Source organism: Mesocricetus auratus, unplaced genomic scaffold (genome assembly GCF_017639785.1).
Source record: "Mesocricetus auratus isolate SY011 unplaced genomic scaffold, BCM_Maur_2.0 Super-Scaffold_100015, whole genome shotgun sequence".
Classification (NCBI taxonomy): Eukaryota; Metazoa; Chordata; class Mammalia; order Rodentia; family Cricetidae; genus Mesocricetus; species Mesocricetus auratus.
In genome coordinates this window covers 37298501-37319388 of record NW_024429198.1, presented here as the reverse complement: position 1 = coordinate 37319388, position 20888 = coordinate 37298501, and the positions used below count along the sequence as shown (strand labels likewise).

The 20888-nt window shown below is 42.1% G+C and overlaps 2 protein-coding genes across 4 annotated transcripts in view; one reads left to right on the top strand and one right to left on the bottom strand.

Annotated features, from left to right (window-relative positions):
- The window catches only part of Fbxo15 (F-box protein 15), a 37559-nt gene extending 32266 nt beyond the window's left edge, over positions 1-5293 (bottom strand). Inside the window, exons 1-2 of one of the 3 annotated variants that reach the window (XR_005881651.1) lie at positions 4890-5293; positions 124-231 (exon numbers count right to left, since the gene is read on the bottom strand). Coding sequence is in view for 2 of the 3 variants with exons in the window: in XM_040757809.1 (XP_040613743.1) it covers positions 124-231; positions 4890-5062 (281 nt within the window). In the remaining variant the exon portion in view is untranslated. The other 2 variants (XM_040757809.1, XM_040757810.1) reach the window with 2 other exon arrangements.
- Positions 5294-5415: 122 nt separating this feature from the next.
- On the top strand, positions 5416-10934 carry Timm21 (translocase of inner mitochondrial membrane 21). The gene is made up of 6 exons (XM_005065392.4): positions 5416-6023; positions 8193-8255; positions 8339-8436; positions 10144-10217; positions 10297-10402; positions 10523-10934. The coding sequence occupies exons 1-6, from the start codon at positions 5729-5731 to the stop codon at positions 10619-10621; spliced, it is 735 nt and encodes a 244-aa protein (XP_005065449.1). The 5' UTR covers positions 5416-5728; the 3' UTR covers positions 10622-10934.
- Positions 10935-20888: the final 9954 nt, after the last annotated feature.

Genomic DNA, 20888 nt, shown 5'->3' with positions numbered 1-20888 from the left:
ATTCTTCCTACACAATCTTATTCTTAGAAAGCTCAGAATAGCAACTTGGTATATGCTGCACTATAATTTTCTCTAAAAACCCATGCCTAAAGCCCACCATCCCATGAGAAGCAGGCTACGTACCTGTCCAGGGATACAAAACAGATGGAGGAGTTCTTGTTATGTTGGCCACGCCTGGTATACTGCCTCAAGACAGGTGAGCCTCTAGCAAATTTAACCCCAGGATCCTTTCTGAAAGTAAAAGGGAGAAACTCAAGTTATATAATTACCAAATGAGGTGAATTTTCTATTCCCCTGTACAAAATTCTGAGGATCAATAAACTCCAAAGATGATTCAATGTGAAACTTCATCTCTGAAGTAAAGAAAGACGGGAAAAGGGGATAAAGGAATAGAGGGGAATGGAAGGAAGGCTTCAAAGCAAGTGTGCGGAGGGTAAATAAACTTAAAGTCCGTACTTCATAGTGCAGTACTTGTGCTCATTACAGACTGTCAGCCTGTCAGAGGGGCATTCCAAATGTGCGTAAGGGAAACAAAGGGAAAATGATAAACATGCCGTTCTAGCTCCATTTTATTGCAGCAACAAAATGCTCCACCCAAAAACAATTTAGAAGGTAAAGGGGCTTGTTGCAGGTTATACTCCACCAATGAGGGAACAGAAGCCTAAAGAGGAGCTTGAGGAGCACAATCCATGGAGCAATGCTGCTTGGTGGCTCACTCACAGGCTCATGCCTAGCTCGCTTTCTACATCCCAGGACCATATGCCCAGTGAATGGGGATGCCCACAGTGGGCTGGTCCCTCCATCAATTAACAATCAATACAGTCACTCATAGCCACGCCCTGAGGCCCCTGAGATTCTCTTCTCAGATGATTTTAGGCTGCGTCAAGCTGACAATTAAATCTCTAACTAAATGAGCTATTCAGTGGCCAGCTTCTCTGTAACATGGTGAGGAGGCCTTAGCATGTCTGAGTTTTGCTAGGCTGAAGTTTGTATACCACACTATTTTTATTTGTTCTCTTAGATAGGTAGTCTTTTTTATTTTCTTATATTTTTGGTTGTAAGCCTACCCTTTAATGGCTGAGCCATCTCTCCAGTCTTTCCTTTTTATTTTCTATCTTTTAAATTTTTTTAATTATTTGTGTGTGTGTGTGTGTGTGTGTGTGTGTGTGTGTGGTTTCATCACCTAAGTGCAGATGCTGGTAGATGCAAGGGGTCTTAGGTTCTGGAACTGAAATTCAAGTAGTTGTAACTTGAGTCCTCTGTAAGTACAGTACCCACTCTTAAACCCTGGGCCATCTCAGCAGCCAGTAGAGCCTCTCTTGATTGAAAAATTACACTATGGCAAAACACCGTTACCAATATCATAATGCTTTTTAGGTAAGTTTATACTTGACTTGACTTACCACAACAGTATAGTATTTGTTTATATTGAAAATCTCTCTCTCTCCTCTCCCCCCCTCTCTCTCTGTGTTACTGAGAGAATGTAAGTTTTCATTCAGTGTATGTATGAAAGAAACCTTAGACTTCCTGGATTAAACCTCCACACAGCCACAGTATAAATCAATATAGACTTTATAAGAATAATCAGAAGTAATTTTAAATCACTTTAGAATGTATTCTTTATAAAAAACTGATTTAATGGTGGCACCACTCACCATTTAGCTAAAGAGACTGCATAGTTGTTGCTTGGCTATAGAGACTTTGTGACAAAGCTCTAGTTTCTAGTTGAGTGGATACAGCCCCACTTCCTTCTTTAGTTTTATTACTTAAAAATAAAATCATTTGTATAGTGGTCTTTGGATTCACTGATTTGTTTCCTTTTGCCCTCAAAATATTGATGATCTGACATGGTTTGGGAAAAGAAATAAGATGAATAAACTTATTGAAAAAAATATAAAGCCTACATATTTAAAAGTATTAATATTGATGAAATAGCTGAACAGGATGTCCTAACTAGTCCCTAGAGATGGAATGAAGGCCAAGATTGGGAAAGTACAAAAAAAAAAAAATTCTGCAAACGAGTCTGGGAACTTTCCCACTTACTTTGTAGTGAAGATATTAATGCTTTTAGAGCTATAAAATGCAAATTTGAGAACTCAGAATAAAAAAAGGATATGGTTTTACATTATAAATTAATCATTAGAAGATTATAAAAATAAGAGGAATATTGAAGAAATTATATTTGATATATAAATAGGGATATATATGTATATATATACAAAGGTTTAAAATAAATTATAGTATAATTTGATGAGAACTTTTGCTTTGCCTATTATAAGTTAAGAATTAGTCTTTTGGATTCTAAATTGTCTTTGAACAATGACCATGAGGAAATGTTGAGGGCCTCTCCTCCCCTACTTGTCTACTTGTTCCCAGATCTGTGATCATTGAATTTTATGATTATGACTTTTCAAGGATGCTTTGATTCCTGTTGGGAAAATAGCCACATATTAGACATTTTTGAAATGCAAATATAGATCAATGTACTCATTGTTGTAAGATATAAACTCTGTGGTCCTGAGAAGAGAGAGACACATATTCTCTCCTGTAACATGTCCTGCTACATCCACCTTCTCAAGTCCTGACCTCTGCTGGCACTCATCACCAGCAATTTAATAGTTTTTGTTTTGTTTGTTTCAAGATAGGGTTTATCTGTAACTTTAGAGGCTGTCCTGGAACTCCTTCTGTAGACCAGGCTAGTCTGAACTCAGAGGTCTGCCTGCCTCTGCCTCCTGAGTGCTGGGATTAAAAGCATGTGCTGCTACTGCCCGGCTCCCAACGTATTTCTGGTTTTGGAAACCCTCTGCTTTACAGTTCACTGTTAGGCTGATCCTAGGAGACTAATATTACCTCGGCATTCTTCTTTGCTTCTGAACTTTTTTGTGAGGGCCAGGTAAAAGGGCTTGAAGCTTTTCTGTTGTAGACATCGTCGTTTAAACACAAAATTTCAAGAGAAGTATTAAAATATATGATAGAATTAGGATTTTCTGACTAGAGGGACTGGGATGACAGTCCCAGATTTTCAGATATATGCCCCTTGCCCTCTCTTTCCCTCCCCTTTCTGCTGTCCAGAGTCAGACACAGAACAACTGTCTGGCTTAACTCGGAGATGACTGGAGAGTCAGATGAGACAAAATACACACTGGGCTTCATTTGGGCTAGCTCGTAGAGGCAAGTGCTGTCTGCAGTGTTTGCTGTGTGTGTTGTTACCCTCCAGGCTCTAGGAGAGTTTATCCAACTTCTCATTCCAGACTGCCAGGGTGCAGATGACAGCTACTAATTATGGAGAGCGTCCCGTGTGCCAGCCACTCTGTTGCTAGCTAGGGGAGAAAAGCCCATTCTGTGGCTGCTCAGGAGCCTAGAGAACTGGCAAGCTGGAAGCTTGTGGAAGAACTGATGGTTACTGGTACATACACATTGTGATGTACTATCTTGGCAAAACATAACAGGCTACTGCCCAGTGAACTGAAGCCTAGTGTTCTCCAATAGTAAAATGTGCTTAGAGTTGATAGTTGGCATCTTTTATAACCCATTTGGTATAGATTTTGTATATCAGCTTCCAGAGAGTTAATTAGCTTTCCATTGAAATTGTTAGAACAGCTTATTTTCGCTTCTAATCACAGCCTTTTTTCTTATGTTAATCCAAACACATCTTGGGAACCAGGTTGATCCTGAGGTTTGTTATGATTGGTGGATGAGAAATAGGTAATGTGTACTCTGCACTGCACCTTAAATAGCATACTGGGTAGCTCACGCATGTATGGTGTACAGTGCTCAAAGAAGCACCTTCTAGGCATTTCCAAGAAACACTGAGTATCCACTAGGAGCACTCATTGGGGCTACTTCCTAAAATTGGTGTCTGTGGACTGGACTTGCTGTTGTCTCGGATATCCTCCAATCTGATGCAAACTTGTCTTAGGACCTTTGAAAGAGTATGCTTACTTCATCAGATCTAAAAAGCTGTGAATTGTAAGATGCACTGTTTCATGACTTACTAAAAAGACAGCCGATTAAAGTATAATCTATTGACTCTAAGATGTTAAAATGTGGAAAACTTTAGGATTTAGGTACGTCTGTGTCTAATTAAAGGATAGTTAAACTAAAGGATAGTTAGTGCTATTCTTTGAAGCTCTGGCAAAGATCAACAAAGTTGTAGGTTGTGTTGAGACAGATCTAGCTCTCAGATAGGAAGCTATTAAAAACCTATGTTATATTATTGAAACTGGCCACTCAATATATCTGTTTTAGTTAGATGTAACTGTCACCTTGGCACACCCTAAAACCATCTGAGAAATGGTAAAAAGAGTTCCAAAAGGGCTGTCAGGAGAATCTTGGTGACGGTCATCTTCTAGGTGGGGACCACAATATCTTTTTAATTATCTAGTGGACGACTTCGTTATATGTTCTATGAAACGAAGGAAAGGGGTCTTTTTTAAAGGCAGGAAAAAAAATCATCAAAAAGTGGCCATGCCGTTTTAGAAAAGTGTTTTTAAAAATATCTGCAATAAAATACCCTTGCTTTCTTTATAAATGTAGAATGCAATGAGTTTTAAAGCACTTAACACATCCCCTGGTGCGGAATATGTCATTAAGATGTGTTTAAAGAATAAACCGGTAAATAACCTGTAGTTTAAAAAAAAAAAAAGCAGGAGTCACGTGCCCGAATGGGACCAATGAAAATATTCCAGAAAGGGCGATAAGGTGGGATACCAAAGGGAGACCCACCCGCGAGCCCCGAGCGTCACCTGAACCCGGAGTGCCCCGCGGCCGCCCCCGCGCTGCCCCAGGCGGCGCTAACACCGGGAAGGGACCCGTGCAGCGCCTGGAGGCCGAAACGTCCCGGTCGCAGCATCCGACCGCGTCCGGTCGCCATGGAGACCCAAGAGTACCTTCGAGCGGCGCGGCGGGGCAGGCAGGAGGCGGGACCCCTCGCGCCTGCGCAGAAGCGCGGCCGGGCTCGCGCGTACGTGGGCTGGGTCACCCCGCTGACACCTCCGCCCTTGATTCCCGAACGACGTCCCGGACACTTCCGGCCCCGGCGTCTGTCGCACGCCCCGGTCATTCTGATGCCAGCTCGCCGTTCAGAGCCCAGGTCCGTTGGCCTGTGGCGGCCCGGCTCATCTACCCGTGCGAGCTGTGGTCTTGGGAGGAAACGGAAAGGCTGGCATTGCCACTTCCTCGTGATTATGGCGAGCCCACCACACGGCAGTCGGCAGTCCTCTATAGCAAGGCTATGAGAACACGCACTTGCAACTAGTCCGACTTTGCAAGTTCTATTTTAGCCAGGCAGCCATTAACATCCCCGCCTCTTCCTGCCGTCGGGACTCTCGGCGCACGCGCGGCGACCCGCGCAGAGGAGACCGGCCTGGGCTTTGTGACCGCTTGGCATTGTGGGCAATGTAGTCCATCCTGCCTTCCTTTCTCTGTGGTCGCACAGTAAAAAGTGGAGTCCTTAAACTGCGATTCCCAGGATGCATGGGGTTTCCCAGACTGCTTTGCGAAAGCATGGCGGGCAAGATGTGAATGTCAATAGTGAGGTAAACAGGGCATTTTAATTCAAGAGGAAAGAAAGAACAGAAAGTGTGCGTAACCTCTCTTGGAGACTTTTCATCTTGACATCCGCCTAACACGCTGTGTGATGTCAGTGAGTTGATTTCATGTCCGCCTGCGTGTTTGAATTCCTAAACTTTAGAAGTTGCAGTCCCGAAGCCTCACCATTTTTGTGAACATGCTTTGTGCTTCTCTGCGAGTTGTGCAGCGTATGGAGAAGCTGCCCCGGTGCTTGGGCAAGCAATTGTTGCCACATTCTGTGCTCACCAGAGCTTACTTGAAGACCCAGCCTTTGAGATGGGGGCTGCTAGAGCAGAAGAGAACAGTGCATCCTAGAACTGCTCTTGGGTTCACACAGAAAACCTTCTGGACGCAAGGGCCGAACCCCCAGAAAGCAAACGAGGACGGCAGCAAGCAAGTGTCTATTCACGGAAATCAGAGAGAGGAAACCGGCGTCTCAACGTCTCAGAAAGGTAAAATATACAGTACTCCAGTAAAGACCAACCTAACAAAATCTGCCAAATGCCATCCTATGCCGAGTTCATGTCTAAAGATGGGGTAGGGAAATTATACAGAAAAAGGGAATTAATAGAACTGTTAAATATATGTCGACCCGCAGTTTTCACAACTTTATAATTGTTTTTAAAATTGATCTTGAATTCGGTATGATTATTACATTGTGAGTAATAGTTGTGTGGATAAAAAGGAAGAGATACTATTGTCAGTCAATAGAGAAAGTGTTTTACCGTTCAATTGCAGATGCAGAAACACAAGGCATGAAAGTCTTAAGTGAACTATTAGGTCAAAAAAGTCAGAAAGATGAAGAACACTACACTGTAGTGTTAACAGGATTTTTTTTTTCTTTTGGTTTTTGACACAGGGTTTCTCTGTGGCTTTATAGGCTGTCCTGAAATTCTCTCAGTAGACCAGGGTGACCTCGAACTCACAGAGATCCACCTGCCTCTGCCTCTCCAGTGCTGGTATTGAAGGTGTGCACCACCACCCCTAGCTTTAACAGGAAGTTTTAAAACTTAGCAAGTGTGTGTAATAGTAACATCTTTACACACAGTAGATATTATGGGAGCTGTTTGTACTTGACTTAGAAAATTCCTGTCAAGAATGAGTATTGGGAGGAACAGGATTTTGTGGGCCAATGACCAGATTTGGAAAGCAGGAACAAATATGCCTTAGTCTAATTGTTCTGTGTTTCAATTTGGGGCCTCACACAGTGTCTGTTGACACATAATTTATGACATTATGGATAATGAAATAGAGATTGTCATTGCAGACCTCAGCCTCTGCGCCTGGTAAAGATTGCATTTTTGAAGCAATTACTATTTAAATCAATCCTATCAATTATACAAATTTTGGTAGATGCAATGTTTCTCTTTTCTTTTTAAAAGATTCCTCTCTCTCTCTCTGTCTGTCTCTGTCTGTCTGTCTGTGTGTGTGTGTGTGTGTGTGTGTGTGTGTGTGTGTGTGTGTGTGTGTCTATGTGTACACGTGAGTCTAGGTGAACATGGAAGCCAGGAAAGGTTGAGGTTGTCAGATCCTCTCCAGAGCTGGAGTTACAGGCAATTGTGAGCCATCAGATGTGGGTACTGGGAACTGAACTGCAGTTGTCTGCAAGAGCAACAAATACTCTTAACCTCTGAGCCATCTCTCCAGTCCCTGAACACATTTCAGATTCGAAACCAGTGCCTGAAAGTATGTTATGGTAAAGACTACTTTTAAATACGTGGTTTTATTATGATACTTTACTGTACATATGAAAAGCGTGGAGGGGAAAATACTACCTGTTAAATTTTTGATTTCCTGGAAAAATAAATTCTTAAGGATTGAAGTTAGAGAAACCTGGCTTCCTAACATGACTATACTAACCTGTTTGCGTACCAAAGAGGCAAATGTTCTCAGCATCCGTGAAAAAGTACAGTGTGATAATGGAGCTTTTCACATATAACATGCACTTACATAAATAATGTGTGTAAGCACACATGCTCCCTCATAATAATATCATGATTCATTAATTACCTTTAATCCACATGCTCATATACTTACTTAGTACATAAAAATAAAAACAGCCTCTGTAGGTGTATTTAATTCAGAGATCATCCTGGCCAGTTGCCTTCCAATTCCAAGTTGAGTTCAAGGACTTTATGCGCCAGTCAGTGGGGACCTGTGGGGTGATACCGTTAAGAGTTGTTTCTTTTTGGGTTCTTCCCTTGTCTTTCGGTTGACTATGTTGGCATTCTTGGTCAGGGTAGACCTGTGTCCATGTTGCCTCATCTCTGTCAATCCTCACTCTTGAGAGACTGATACAGGTTTTCTGCCACTAGAAAGGAAGCAGTATCAACATTATGATATCCAGTGAAAGTAGGGCGAAGATGGGTAGGCCATGTGTACAGCCATGCCAGAATGGACAGCCCATTTTCATCTGCACTCGGAAGCCAAGCGGGGCTAGGCCTAGCATTGGGGTGAGGGATTCATTTCAAACTGGGAAGCTTGGGAGCATTGGAATCATCTGCTGAGGATGCTCCCTTGGGCCCTAAGCCCCACATGCCACCTGCTCAGAACACACAAAGCCCCCAGGAACCAGGGTACCATGGACACACTTATAACCTGTCAACATTTTCTCTTGCCAGTGAAGGAAGCCGGAAGAGACTTCACCTACTTGATAGTGGTGCTCTTCGGAGTCAGCATTACAGGTGACAACCCAGCAAGCGCCTCAATACCTCTCCACAGCCTCCCACCCTGTGGCTCTGCCTCATCTTTCTCTCTGCTTTTTCAGGTGGCTTGTTATACACGATTTTCAAAGAATTGTTTTCTGCATCCAGTCCTAACATCATATACGGGAAAGCCTTAGGCAAATGCAGAACGCACCCAGAGGTTAGTTTCCTGATGAGAAGGTGTTGGGGAGCAGGAAAGCATCACCTCTGAAGCAGTGACATCCTACGATGATGAGCTGTTGGGGTCGCCTTTAAGTCACTAGGCCTTTGTTCACTGACTCACTTTGATCCCGGCACTCAAAGGTCACTATGTATGTTTTCCTCCCAGCTGTACCAGTGGTCACTTTATCCATTCTTCACGGGTGTTGAATGCCCGTACGTCAGGGTGGATACTTCAGAAGCTGGCGGTGTCTGACAGTTTCTTAGCCTGACTACACGGGCCTGTTCCCCCCTAACACTGTTGAACGGGAAGGTCCTGAAGCCTTACTCTTTCCATATTATACCAGACCATTCTGATTTCTCTATGTTGACTAATTAACTGAACTCTTGCCTTTAATGGGCTCAGGCTCTGCATCTGAATTGTAGGCAGTTCATCCTTGCCACCATGTGTGTCTAGTAAATCTCTGACTTTCCTGTTCTCGGTGTAATTAGGAGGGCACAGCAGAATTCCTGGTTCCACGAGGGTGGGGTGCCATTGTACACATTTTTATCCTTTTATCGAAGCCCTCACAAAATTTCCCAAGGGAAAGGGAATTAATATTGAGAATCATTAAAAATGAAAGAAAAAGGGTACTAAAAATGTGTGGTCTGCAATGTTGAAATGCTGAAATTTTGCCAAGCAGCAATGGTCACCATTCTGTCCATTCCAGTTTGGAATTCAAGGAATTCTATATGGTCTCCAGTAGGCACCTAGCCTGTGTTAGGATGCGGTGGAATTCACAGACACAGGCCCTAGGCATTTTCAGATTGAGACAGATAGAACCACATGGAATATATGGAAGAATGGGCATTGTTGAGATCAGTTTCCTTGCAGGTCTGTCTTGTCGGTACTGGTTGAGTCCAGTTTGCCAGGTTGTCTGCCTGCCTTACAGTAGCTAATCCTAATCTGAAACGGCTGGGCTTGCCTCTGAACTCCTTGACAGTTAGTCCTTCCAACGCTTAGGTTTTGGGTGTCTGGCAGCTGACAACCTTCCTTTTCATGGATGTTTGCAGTAATAAGGACACCCAGCAAAGAGACTCAGGATAGTGTTTTCCTTTTATATTCAGTTTGTGTTCTTAGAGAGGATTCCAACGTGTTTGCTTTGAAAATTCAATGCAAACTGTTTCTATATCAACTGAATTTTTGTCATTAGGAAAAAAGGTTTGCACTGGTTTAACGGCACCAGTGTTACTTGATACTCTTCCCTTCCTATGCTCAGGGCTTTAAATTTTATGTTTAACTCAGCTTTTAATACTAGACACCTAACAATGGCACTTCAAATGCCTGTCCATTTTATCTTCCAAAATGAGTGTTAGTAGAGAAATATTTCTACACTTTGGTTTATTTTGTTTCTTGTAAAGAGAGGGAACAGCTTCATCTCAGCCTTGATCATTCCAAAGCTACAAGTGACAATGCAGAGTGACCCATTTCTGTCCCTGTGCATGAGATATTTACTTATTTGCAGTATGATGTTTATATAATGTCCTTTTATTCCTAGTTTTCTTGTTTGAGTCACCATTCTTGTAAAGTGCTTCATCATACTGACTTTTCCCCCCTGAGATCACTTAGAATGTGCAGACAAATCATGTATCAGTTGATAATCAGTAAGTATATATGTAGGAACCATGTAAAGAGTCACACTAAATAGTCATGGTCTGTGTTCTGCAGGTGATCAGTGTGTTTGGGGAGCCTGTTAAAGGCTACGGGGAAATGTCGAGACGTGGGCGGAGACAGCATGTCAGGTAATATAGTGCCCTTGGGAGAACTCTAGGATAAATGTTTAGTAAAAGGAACTTGATGTCATCTTTGTTTTCTTGACAGTTTTATTGAATATGCAAAAAATGGGCTAAAGCGCATCCGTGTGAAATTCTACATTGAGGGCTCTGAACCAGGGAAGCAAGGAACAGTGCATGCAGAAGTGGAAGAGGTATGCCAGTCTCGGGGTCACCAGGGTCAGAGGGGCAAGTGGGGTCACTGGGGGCCAGTGGCTCTGAGCATAGTGTTGCTCAGGCTCTGGAGAAGGTAACAACTTCTGCACATTTTTCAGGACCCACAGAGTGGCCAATTTGAATTTCGATATGTATTTGTGGAAGTGGCTCCTACTAGATCTATTATCGTTGAAGATAATCGTTCCCAAAGGAGTTAACAGAAACAAGCCAGCCTGCTGCTTCCTGCAGTGGATAAAGGGATTCATTGCCACTGTGATCTTCACAACTCTCAGAAACTGTTCAGAAAAATAAGAATAAAAAGTATGTCACACAGAAAGTGAGTGTAATGTGAGAATTCATGGGTTTGGACAATCCAGACTGAGATTTTTCTTGTGAAAAATCATGAAATGTAGCCAATTTTACAGCATCATGTCAAATTGCAAATCATTGACAGTATTTCAGCTCTATGTTCATGATAAATTTTTGTTACTGCAATTTATACACCACATAAATAAAAGTTTCAATACTTTATGTTTTGTAATATTCTGTGGTTCTTTTACAGCCTACAAAGTAAAGATAAACCTAACAAAAAGATGTCAAAAGCATTTTCATTTACCAGATGATAAATACATTGTGGCTGCTTTTCCCCCTTGTCTGAAAAGGCTGCCTTAAGCTAAAGTGAAGAGTTGTATATTAATTCTGTGGGCAGAGGAAATCTCAAAATGGACTAGTATGGACTCTATTACACTATTAGTGGTAATGCCAATGAAGATTTATAATGAAAAGGAGCAAACTGAGCAAGAAAAAATACAAGGTGTAGAATAATTTGAGATAAAAGGAACACTAGGAAGTGTAATGGAATTAGTACTGTATTCAAGAAGATAAAAACAAATTTAAACTGGAATAAAGGAAGTTGTGACCTCAGGGCAAGATCACACCCAGCTAAGTTTCCAACTTGTGAAAAAAATTAAAGGAAAGCTTAGAGCCAGGTGTGTTGGTCCATGCCTTTAATTCCAACACTGGGAAGGCAGAAGCTTCCTGAGTTTGAGCCCCCTGGTCTACAGAGCAAGTTCAGGACACCCAAGCTTAGGCAGTGAAAGACTGAAAGCTGGTGAAGATGTAAGTAACCAAAGGAATCATGTTCCAGCCCAAGAAAGCAGCAGAACTTAGCGGCTTCAGCTATGTGGTTCTGTCTTTAGAGTTAGGGATAGAAAAAACAGGTTATAGAATTTGCCTCATGGACTAAGGAAAGCAGCTAAGGCCAGGCATGTGTCAGGGGTATCCCTAAATGGAGACCTAGAGAAGCTGTTGTGAGATGCTATGAAGCTGACCCTGGATTGCCTTGGAGACCCCAAGATATTGGAGATGCCAGAGCCATGGGTTACCTGCTGAGGAGAGTTGCTAACAAGGAGCAGGACTAGCTCAAAGCAAACAAATGTGTTGCAGCCAGCAAAGCTAAAAGGAGCTTTGAAATCAGACATGGAGATGTAGAGTGTGGAGATTGTCCAGCTGGTTTTCAATCTTGCTTTGGTCCAGTGCTTCCTCACTCTGCTCCCTTCCCTATGGTTTGGAATGATAATGTATATCTGTGGACTGTCATGGATGTCATCATGGCCCCACTTTGCATTGAGTGCTATATGATTGTGGTGGCTTGAATGCAAAATGGCCCCAATAGGCTTAGGGAGTAGCACTAGTAGGAGGTGTGGCATTTTTGAAGTAGGTGTCTTTGTTGGAGGAGTTGGAGGACGTGTGTCACTGGGGGTGAACTTTGAGGTTTCAGACGCCCAAGTCAGGCCCAGTGTCTCACTCTGTCTTCCTGTTGTCTGAGGATCCGGATTTAGAACTCTGAGCTCCTTCTCTAGCACGGTGTCTCCCTGAATACAGCCATGCTTCCTCCCATGATGACAATGGCTAAACCTCTGAACTATAAGCCGGCACCAATTAAATTTGTAAGAGTTGCCATGGTAATGGTGCCTCTTCACAACAATAGGAACCTTAACTAAGATAATGATGTACTAACAGTTTTCAATGAGTAGCACAGACAAAAAGTATAGTTCAACCCGCCTGTAAGATTTGCTGAGGTACTCTGCCCCCTCTTCCTCTGATACCCATTTCCAAATTGCTCACCCAGCCTTCAGTAAGAGTAGTCAGTGCTTCCCTAAGTTCACAGCCCTAATTCTAATAAACCTTAGGGAGTATAAGATGCCCTCCTTTCCTCTCTTCCCCCTTCTCGTCACTCTATGTCACCTCCCTTCTTTGTGATACTGGCAATAAACTTTTGTTTATAACAGTTAACAGAAAATCAAACACATCATAAGGTATTTAACATGTACTGATGCCAGGTATTCCTTTGGGATCTGAGGGTTATCTGTTTAAAAAAAAGAAAACATATTAAAACTAAGCCTATTTGGAAAAAAAAAAAAACAGTTTCATCAAATAGGAAACTCTATCTTTATTCCCTGCAGCTAGTATCAACAGCTTTATCTCTCATGCATGAGAGGGAGGAATGACACAATGAATGATACACAGAATCATAGGGGTTGGACCAGTCAGAATACTCCAGTCCAAATAGGAGTCACACTTGTAGCAACTTGTTTCTAATCACTAACTGTGGTAGAATATTCGCTTCTGTAAGCACACTTGTCAGCATTGTTTTACATGTAAATGATATCTCTAAATAAGTTCTGTGGGAAGCACATGGGTTTCTCCTTTAGCATAGACACAAAAGAAACATGTATTGATTTCCACATGAACCTTACAGAACCCCTTGTCTGTAAAGAGAAAGCCTTCCCGACAGCGTGGTTCCAGAGCCGCATCAGTCCCAAATAAACACACATGAGGCTATATTAGTTATGAAGCTGTTAGCCTTGCTTGTTTCTTACTGGCTAGCTCTGACTTAAGTAATTACCCCGTAATTGTTAATCTAAGTATTTCTCTTACCGGAGAACTTTCCGGGCTTCTTATCCCTATGGCAGTTACATCTTGACTTTCTGTGTTTCTCCTACCCAGAGTCCTCCTGGACTCCTAGTCCCACCTATCTTGCTTCCCTATTGGCCAACAGTGCTTTATTGACATATACACAGGACTTCCCCAACACTTGTCTTTGGCATAGAATGATGAAAATCAACTGTTTTTCCCAGAAACCTCTGGCTACTATGTGTGATGGACTACCAGTATAAATGCTGTTGATTTCAGAAAAATTCAGATGAGAAACATAAGCTTATCAAACCAAATACCATCATTGATGACAGTTTGTATTAAGCCTATACATAACTAAAATGTGCTAATACGTACACATGTGATGTCCTTTCAGGTAGTTCCAAATCACATAAACATCTTAAAATGCCTACTCTTTTTCATAGCAATGACAAAGGTGTTCATTCCAGTACTTGTCAAATATGTGTCACTTGTTATTATTGAGGTTTTTTATTCATATTTTTTAATTTAACCTTTTACACATGTCACTCTCAGTTCCCTCCCCTCCTCCCCTTCCCCCCCAACCCTCCCAACTCCCCACTCCCACTCCATCCTGCCTCTACTCCCCAGGGAGGACAAGGGCTTCTAGGAGGGATTTTCAGAGTCTGTCATGTCATCCCAGGCAGGGCCTAGGTCCTCCCCCATGTGTCCAGGCTGAGAGAGCATCCCTCCACGTGGAATGGGGTTCCCAGGGTCCATCTGTATGCCAGGAATGAATACTGCTCTACTCTCCAAGGTCCCACAAATTGCTGAGGTCTCCTCTCTGACACCCAGGTTCAGTGGGGGGGGGGGGGTGGATCTGGATCAGTCCCATGCTGGCCTCTCAGGCATCAGTGTGGGGTCCATGTGTTCCCTCTTGTTTAGGTCAGCTACCTCTGTGGGTTTCCCCAGCCTGATCTTGATTCCTTTGCTCATCACTCCTCTTTGCAACTGGGTTCCAGGAGTTCGATTCAGTTCCCAGCTGTGGGTGTCTCCCTGTGCCTCCGTCAGCCATTTGATGAGAGTTCTAGGATGGCGTATAAGGTAGCCATCATTCTCATTATCATGGGAGGGCATTTAAGGTAACCTTAATGCCAGTTGGTGTCATTCTTGTAGATCTGTGAAGATCTCACTAGTGCCAAATCTCTCCTCCAACTTATAATGGCTCCCTCTTTTATGGTATCTCCTATCCTTCTCTCCTCTATTCTTACCCTGGCTCAACCTTCCTGCTCTCCCATGTCCTCCTCTCTTTTCCCCTCTATTTCTCCCGTCTCCTAGGTTTTTCATTTCTAGTGTCCTCAGTCCTGGAACACCATAATATTTGTTAGGGCTTATGTATAAGTTTCCTTTCGGTGAGGGCATAGGCAGCTATAGCTCTTTAGCACTCTTCTTGTGGGAGAACATGAGGGATGTGGAACTGTGGGAGCAAGCAGACCTGATTCGATTGCATCCAACTTTTGAAGGACCCTTGATCTGACTCCCGAGGACATTTCTTCAAGGGGACTTGGAACATATTGCTTTCTTCCTATCCAAAGGAGAACATGAATACTTTTAGAGTTTAGGCTAGAGAATTGGAGTTTGCATGTGTGGAGAGCTTGGAACCATACTTAATTGGGACAAAATATTTCCAAACACAAATAATTTCACGCTGAAGCCCACATCCCAAGAAAACTTAAGTCTTCTTTGGAACCCACAGCCCTCACTGCCATTGTCTACCCTTGCTGTGATCTCCCACCCAGGTGTTCCTCCTTCATTCATCCTTGGTCTAGGCCTTCCAGTGACCCTCACTACACATGCCTCCACTAAATGGTAGGATTTTTCTTGGCAAACCCACTGCCCATTAAAAAAAATTATATGTCAAAACTCATTAAGTACACACAATCCAATAGCCAGCCTGGCTTATAATGTAGTGTGCTACAGAGCAAGGAATGGTCACCCTCATGATCTAGGAAATGCCCAGGATCTGGAGAGTATGGTATACATGGGTTTAACCAAGGGAAATCCAAATTCAAAATTTGAAGTGTGGTTTGCATTAAATGTATATCACTTTTATACCATAGTGTGGCAGCTAGTTTTATGTCAGTTTGACAGAAGCTAGGGTTAGTTGAAAGGTGAGACTGTCAACTGAGAAAATGACTATATAAGATCAGGCTGTACTACAATCCCAGTGCCAGTGAGTCTAGGAAACAGGGAGGTTCCCAAGAGATATGCATGGTACCCCAGAGAAGTGGAATGAGGCAAGATCTCCTGAGCAGATTGGGAACATTGGGGGAGGGGAGAGGGAACCAGGAAAAAGGGAGGAGTATAAGAGGAAGGGAGAAGAAGGCATGGGGGAGCAGGAAGGTTGAGTTGAGGTAAGAATAGAGAACAGGATGAGAGATACCATAATAGATCGAGTCATTATAGGTGTGAGGAGAGAACTGACACTAGTGAGATTTCTAGAGATCTACAAGGATAACACCAATTGGCAAACTAAGCAATAGTGGAGAGACTACATTAATATCCCTTCCTTGATGATAAGGCTGATGACTACCTTATATGCCATCCTAGAACCTTCATCAAAGGACTTATGGAAGCAGAGACAGATACCCACAGCTAAACATTGAACTGAACTCCTGGAACCTAGTGACAGAGATGGAGGGTTGATGAGCAAAGGGGTCAAGACCGTGCTGGTAAAACCCACAAAAACAGCTGATGGGACAAGGGGGGAGCTCTTGAACCCCAGACTGATGGCTGAGAGGCCAACAGGGGACTGATCCAGACTCCATGAATGTAGTGCCAGGGAGGAGGCATCAGAAATCTCTGGGGCCTTAGGTAGTAGATCAGTGTTTACCATGGTGTATGAATGAACTTTGGGAGCTCATTCCACATAGAGGGATGTTCTCTCAGCCTGGACACATGGGAAAGGGCCTAGGTCCTACCCTGGATGAAATGACAGACTCTGGAGATTCCCCTAAGGAGGGCCTCACCCTCCCTGGGGAATGATATGGGGATTGGGTGGGGGGCTTGAGGGGGTTTGGTGGAGGGACAAGGGAGGAGGGGTGGGAGAGGGAGCTGGAATTGACATGTGAAGCATTCATGTTTCTAATTTAAATAAAAACATATATTGAGGGGGAAAAAAGATCAGGCTGTAGACAAACCTGTAGGGCATTTTCTTCATTAGTGATTGATAGGGGAGGGTTCTGCCCATTTTGGGCGGTGTAATTGCTTGGGTGGTTGGTGATTCTGGGTACTATGAGAAAAAAGACTGAGCAAGCCATGAAGAGCAAGCCAATAAGCAGCACCCATCCATGACATCTCCATCAGCTCCTGCCTCCAGGTTCCTGCCCTGTTTGAGTTCCTGTGCTGACTTCCTTCGATGATGAACAGTGCTGTGGAATTGCAAGCCAAATAAACTGTGTCCTCCCCATGTTGCTTTGGACATGGTGTTTCGTAACAGCATTAGTAATCTAAGACACCTGGTAAAGTTGGAAAACATTAAATGGGGCCACCATGACTCTACATTCTACTACTCCTTCTGCAACCAACTTTGGTTCTAGCCTCTGCTGGGTGCTTTCCTTTCTCCTCAAACCCCAGTTTTGTGGTTCCAGTGAAGAGCTTCAATACAGCCACCCTCTTTGCCTTACCCATATCGCTACTGTGAAGTTTTGTCATAGAGATGCCAACTATGATGCAGCTTCCTTTGGACAAAAGTAATGAGCGCTTCTGATTTTGAAAAGGGGTGCATCTTTTACTGAGGAGGTTGAGTTTCCTTCCTCTGTGTGGTGGAGAGCCAGTAGCTGTTTCTATGGGGGAAAGTTGCCTCATGTTGGAGAAGATAATTCTGTCATTCAAGTGAAGTCTAAAGAGGAGACAAAGTAAAGAGTTATGCTCAGGGATGATGCCATAGCACTGGGAGGAGATGAAAAAATGGTGAGATTGAGGCAGAACCAGATCTGAGAAATGTTAAGAAATGAAATTTATGAGGCTTGGAAACTGACATTTAGCCAAGGGGGTGATATTTTCCAAATTTTGTTTTATGGATTTTATTAGATGCTGATATTTTTAAAAAGAATTTTATGGTTAAATAATTTTTTAATGTTGGATAATACTTTAATTCTTAAGTTATAGCTTTTCACTGGCTTCCTGGACTTGAAAAGAAAATTATCTCAAATGTATTTGATCACACACCTCCCTTCCGCACAACACATATTTGGAGTGGGAAATACGGACACATCCTCTTCCCTCAAAAAATAATCACAAGCTCTTTGGAATCTCCTGGCCTGGGGACTACAGGCAGGTCGACTCGCCCCCAGTGGTCCAAGTAATCCAGAGTCTGCTGACATCACTGTGTAGCCCCGCCTACACTTAACCAGGGAAGGGAGTGTCTCAGACACTCCTACTCCCATCTTGAGAACCATCTGAGTATTGGAACTGCTTGTACCCACTGAAAGAGAACCTTGGACCAGTACCCACCAGGAAAGGAAGAGGCCCCACCTGCACCCACTGGAAGAAAGGATGGGAAGATGACAATATAAAGACACATTCAAGAACAGAAAAGCCAATATGATGCCACCAGAGTCTAGGGACTCTACACTACAAGACCTGAACATCACAATGCATATGAAGCAGAAGAGAATGACCTTAAAAAACAACTTCATGAAATATTTGAGGCTCTCAAAGAGGATATGAGAAAATCCCTAAAGAAATGGAAGAAAAAAAAAACAAGAAATGTAAGAAATCAACAAATGTCTTAAGAAAAGCCAAGAAAAACAATCAGATGAAGGAAACAATTCAAACAGACCTGAAAACTGAAATAGAGACAATAAAGAAAACACAAACTGAGAGAATGCTGGAAATAGAAAATCTGGGTACAGCCCTACAGAAAGTTCTGGAAGGAAAACTCCAACCCAAGGAAGTCAACTACAACCAGAAAAACATAGGCATTAGAGAATCCCACTGTACCAACAGCCAAAAGAACAAAGGGGTGAAATTCCACACATAATTCCAACAACAACAACCATTGCAAATCAAAGAAGAATGAGCAATCAATGGTCATTAATATCCCTCAACATTAACGGCCTTAACTCACCCATAAAAAGACACAGGCTAACAGAATGGATTCGAAGACAGAACCCATCCTTCTGCTGCATACAAAAAACACACCTCACCCTCAAAGACAGACATTAACTGAGAGTTAAAGGTTGGGAAAAGATTTTCCAATCAAATGGACTCAAGAAACAAGCAAGGGTAGCAATCCTAATATCTAAGAAATTAGACTTTAAAATAAAAATCAACCAAAAGAGATGAAGGAGTTCATTATATACTCATCACAGGCAAAATCCACCAAGATGAAGTTTATATCCTGAACATCTATGCCCCAAATACAAAGGCATCCACGTTCGTAAAAGAAACATTACTAAAACTTAAATCACATATAAAGCCACACACACTTATAGTGGGAGATTTCAACACACCACTCTCACCACTAGACAAGAATACCAGACAGAAACTCAACAAAGAAGCAAAGGGTCTAATAGAAGTAATGATCCAACTGGGATTAACAGACATCTATAGAACGTTTAATCCACATAAAAAGAATATACCTTCTTCTCACCACCACATGGAACCTTCTCAAAAATCGACCACATACTTGCAACGTATCAAACCTCAGCAGCAACAAAAAATTGGAATAACTCCATGCATCTTATCAGACCACCATGCTTTAAAATTAGAATTCAACAACAACACAAATTGCAGAAAACCTACAAACTCATGGAAATTGAATAATGCATAACTGCACCATTCCTGGGTCAAAGAAGAAATAAAAAAAGAAATTAAAGACTTCCTAGAATTCAATGAGAATGAAGACACAACATACCCAAACCTATGGGACACTTTGAAAGCAGTGCTATGGGGGAAGTTCATAGCACTAAGTGCCCACATGAAGAAACTGGAGAATAGTTATACTAGAGAATTAACAGCCCAGCTGAAAGCTCTAGAACACAAAAAAGCAAACTCACCCAGGAGGAGTAGACGCCAGGAAATAATCAAATTGAGGGGTGAAATCAGTAAAGTAGAAACTAGGAAAACAATACAAATAATCAATGCAATGAAGAGTTGATTCTTTGAGAAAATCAACAAGATAGACGAACCTTTGTCCAAACTTACCAAACAGCAGAGAGTTAACATGCAAATTAACAAAATCAGAAATGAAAAGGGGGACATAACAACAGACTCTGAGGAAATTCAGAGAATCATCAGGTCATATTTTGAAAACCTGTACTCCACAAAATTCGAAAATTTAAAGGAAATGGACAATTTCCTGGACAGCTATCACTTGCCAAAATTAAATCAAGAACAGATAAGCAATTTAAATAGACCTATAACCCCTAGGGAAATAGAAGCAGTCATCAAAAGTCTCCCAACCAAAGAAATCCCAGGTCCAGATGGCCTCAGTGTAGAATTCTACCAGAAATTCAAAGAACAGCTTATACCAATTCTTCTCAAAGTATTCCACGCAGTAGAAACAAAAGGGTCTTTGCCAAACTCTTTCTATGAGGCTTCAATAACCTTGATCCCCAAGCCACCCAAAGATGCAACTAAGAAAGAGAACTTCAGACCAATATCCCTCATGAACATTCATGCAAAAATACTCAATAAAATACTGGAAAATCGGATCCAAGAACACATAAAAAAAAATCATTCACCATGATCAAGTTGGTTTCATCCCAGGGATGCAGGGTTGGTTCAACATATGAAAATCCATCAATGTAACCCACAATATAAACAAGCTGAAAAACAAAAATCACAAGATCATCTCACTAGATGCTGAAAAAACCTTTGACAAAATCCAACACCCCTTCATGATAAAGGTCTTGGAGAGATCTGGGATAACATGAACATACCTAAACATAATAAATGTTATATACAGAAAACCAACAGCCATCATCAAACTAAATGGATAGAAACTCAACACAATTCCTCTAAAATCAGGAACAAGACAAGGCTGTCCACTCTCTCCATACCTTTTCCATATTGTACTTGAAGTTCTAGCCAGAGCCATATGACAACAAAAGTAGATCAAGGGGATACAAATTGGAAAGGAAGAGGTCAAACTTTCACTATTTGCAGATGATATGATAGTTTACATAAGTGACCCAAAGAACTCTACCAGGGAACTCTTACAGCTTATTAACACCTTCAGCAAAGTGGCAGGCTACAAGATCAACTCAATAAAATCAGTGGCCCTACTATATACAGATGATAAAAGGGCTGAGAAAGAAATCAGAAAAACATCACCCATTACAATTTCCACAAATAATATAAAATACCTTGGGGTAACACTAACCAAACAAGTGAAAGACCTGTATCGCAAGAACTTTGAATCTTTAAAGAAATAAATTAAAGAAGCCCTCAGAAAATGGAAAGATCTCCCATGCTCTTGGATAGGTAGTATCAATGTAGTAAATATGGCAATCCTGCCACAAGCAATCTACAGATTCAATGCAATTCCCATTAAAATCCCAGCACAATTCTTCACAGACCTTA

What these genes read in the sequence shown, in the direction of transcription:
- Timm21 (XM_005065392.4), top strand. Translation starts at nt 5,729, where the DNA reads ATGCTTTGTGCTTCTCTGCGAGTTGTGCAGCGTATGGAGAAGCTGCCC. An exon ending in CTTCGGAGTCAGCATTACAG is followed by an intron (nt 8,256 to 8,338) that starts GTGACAACCCAG and finishes CTGCTTTTTCAG; the next exon opens with GTGGCTTGTTATACACGATT. An exon ending in TGCATGCAGAAGTGGAAGAG is followed by an intron (nt 10,403 to 10,522) that starts GTATGCCAGTCT and finishes CACATTTTTCAG; the next exon opens with GACCCACAGAGTGGCCAATT.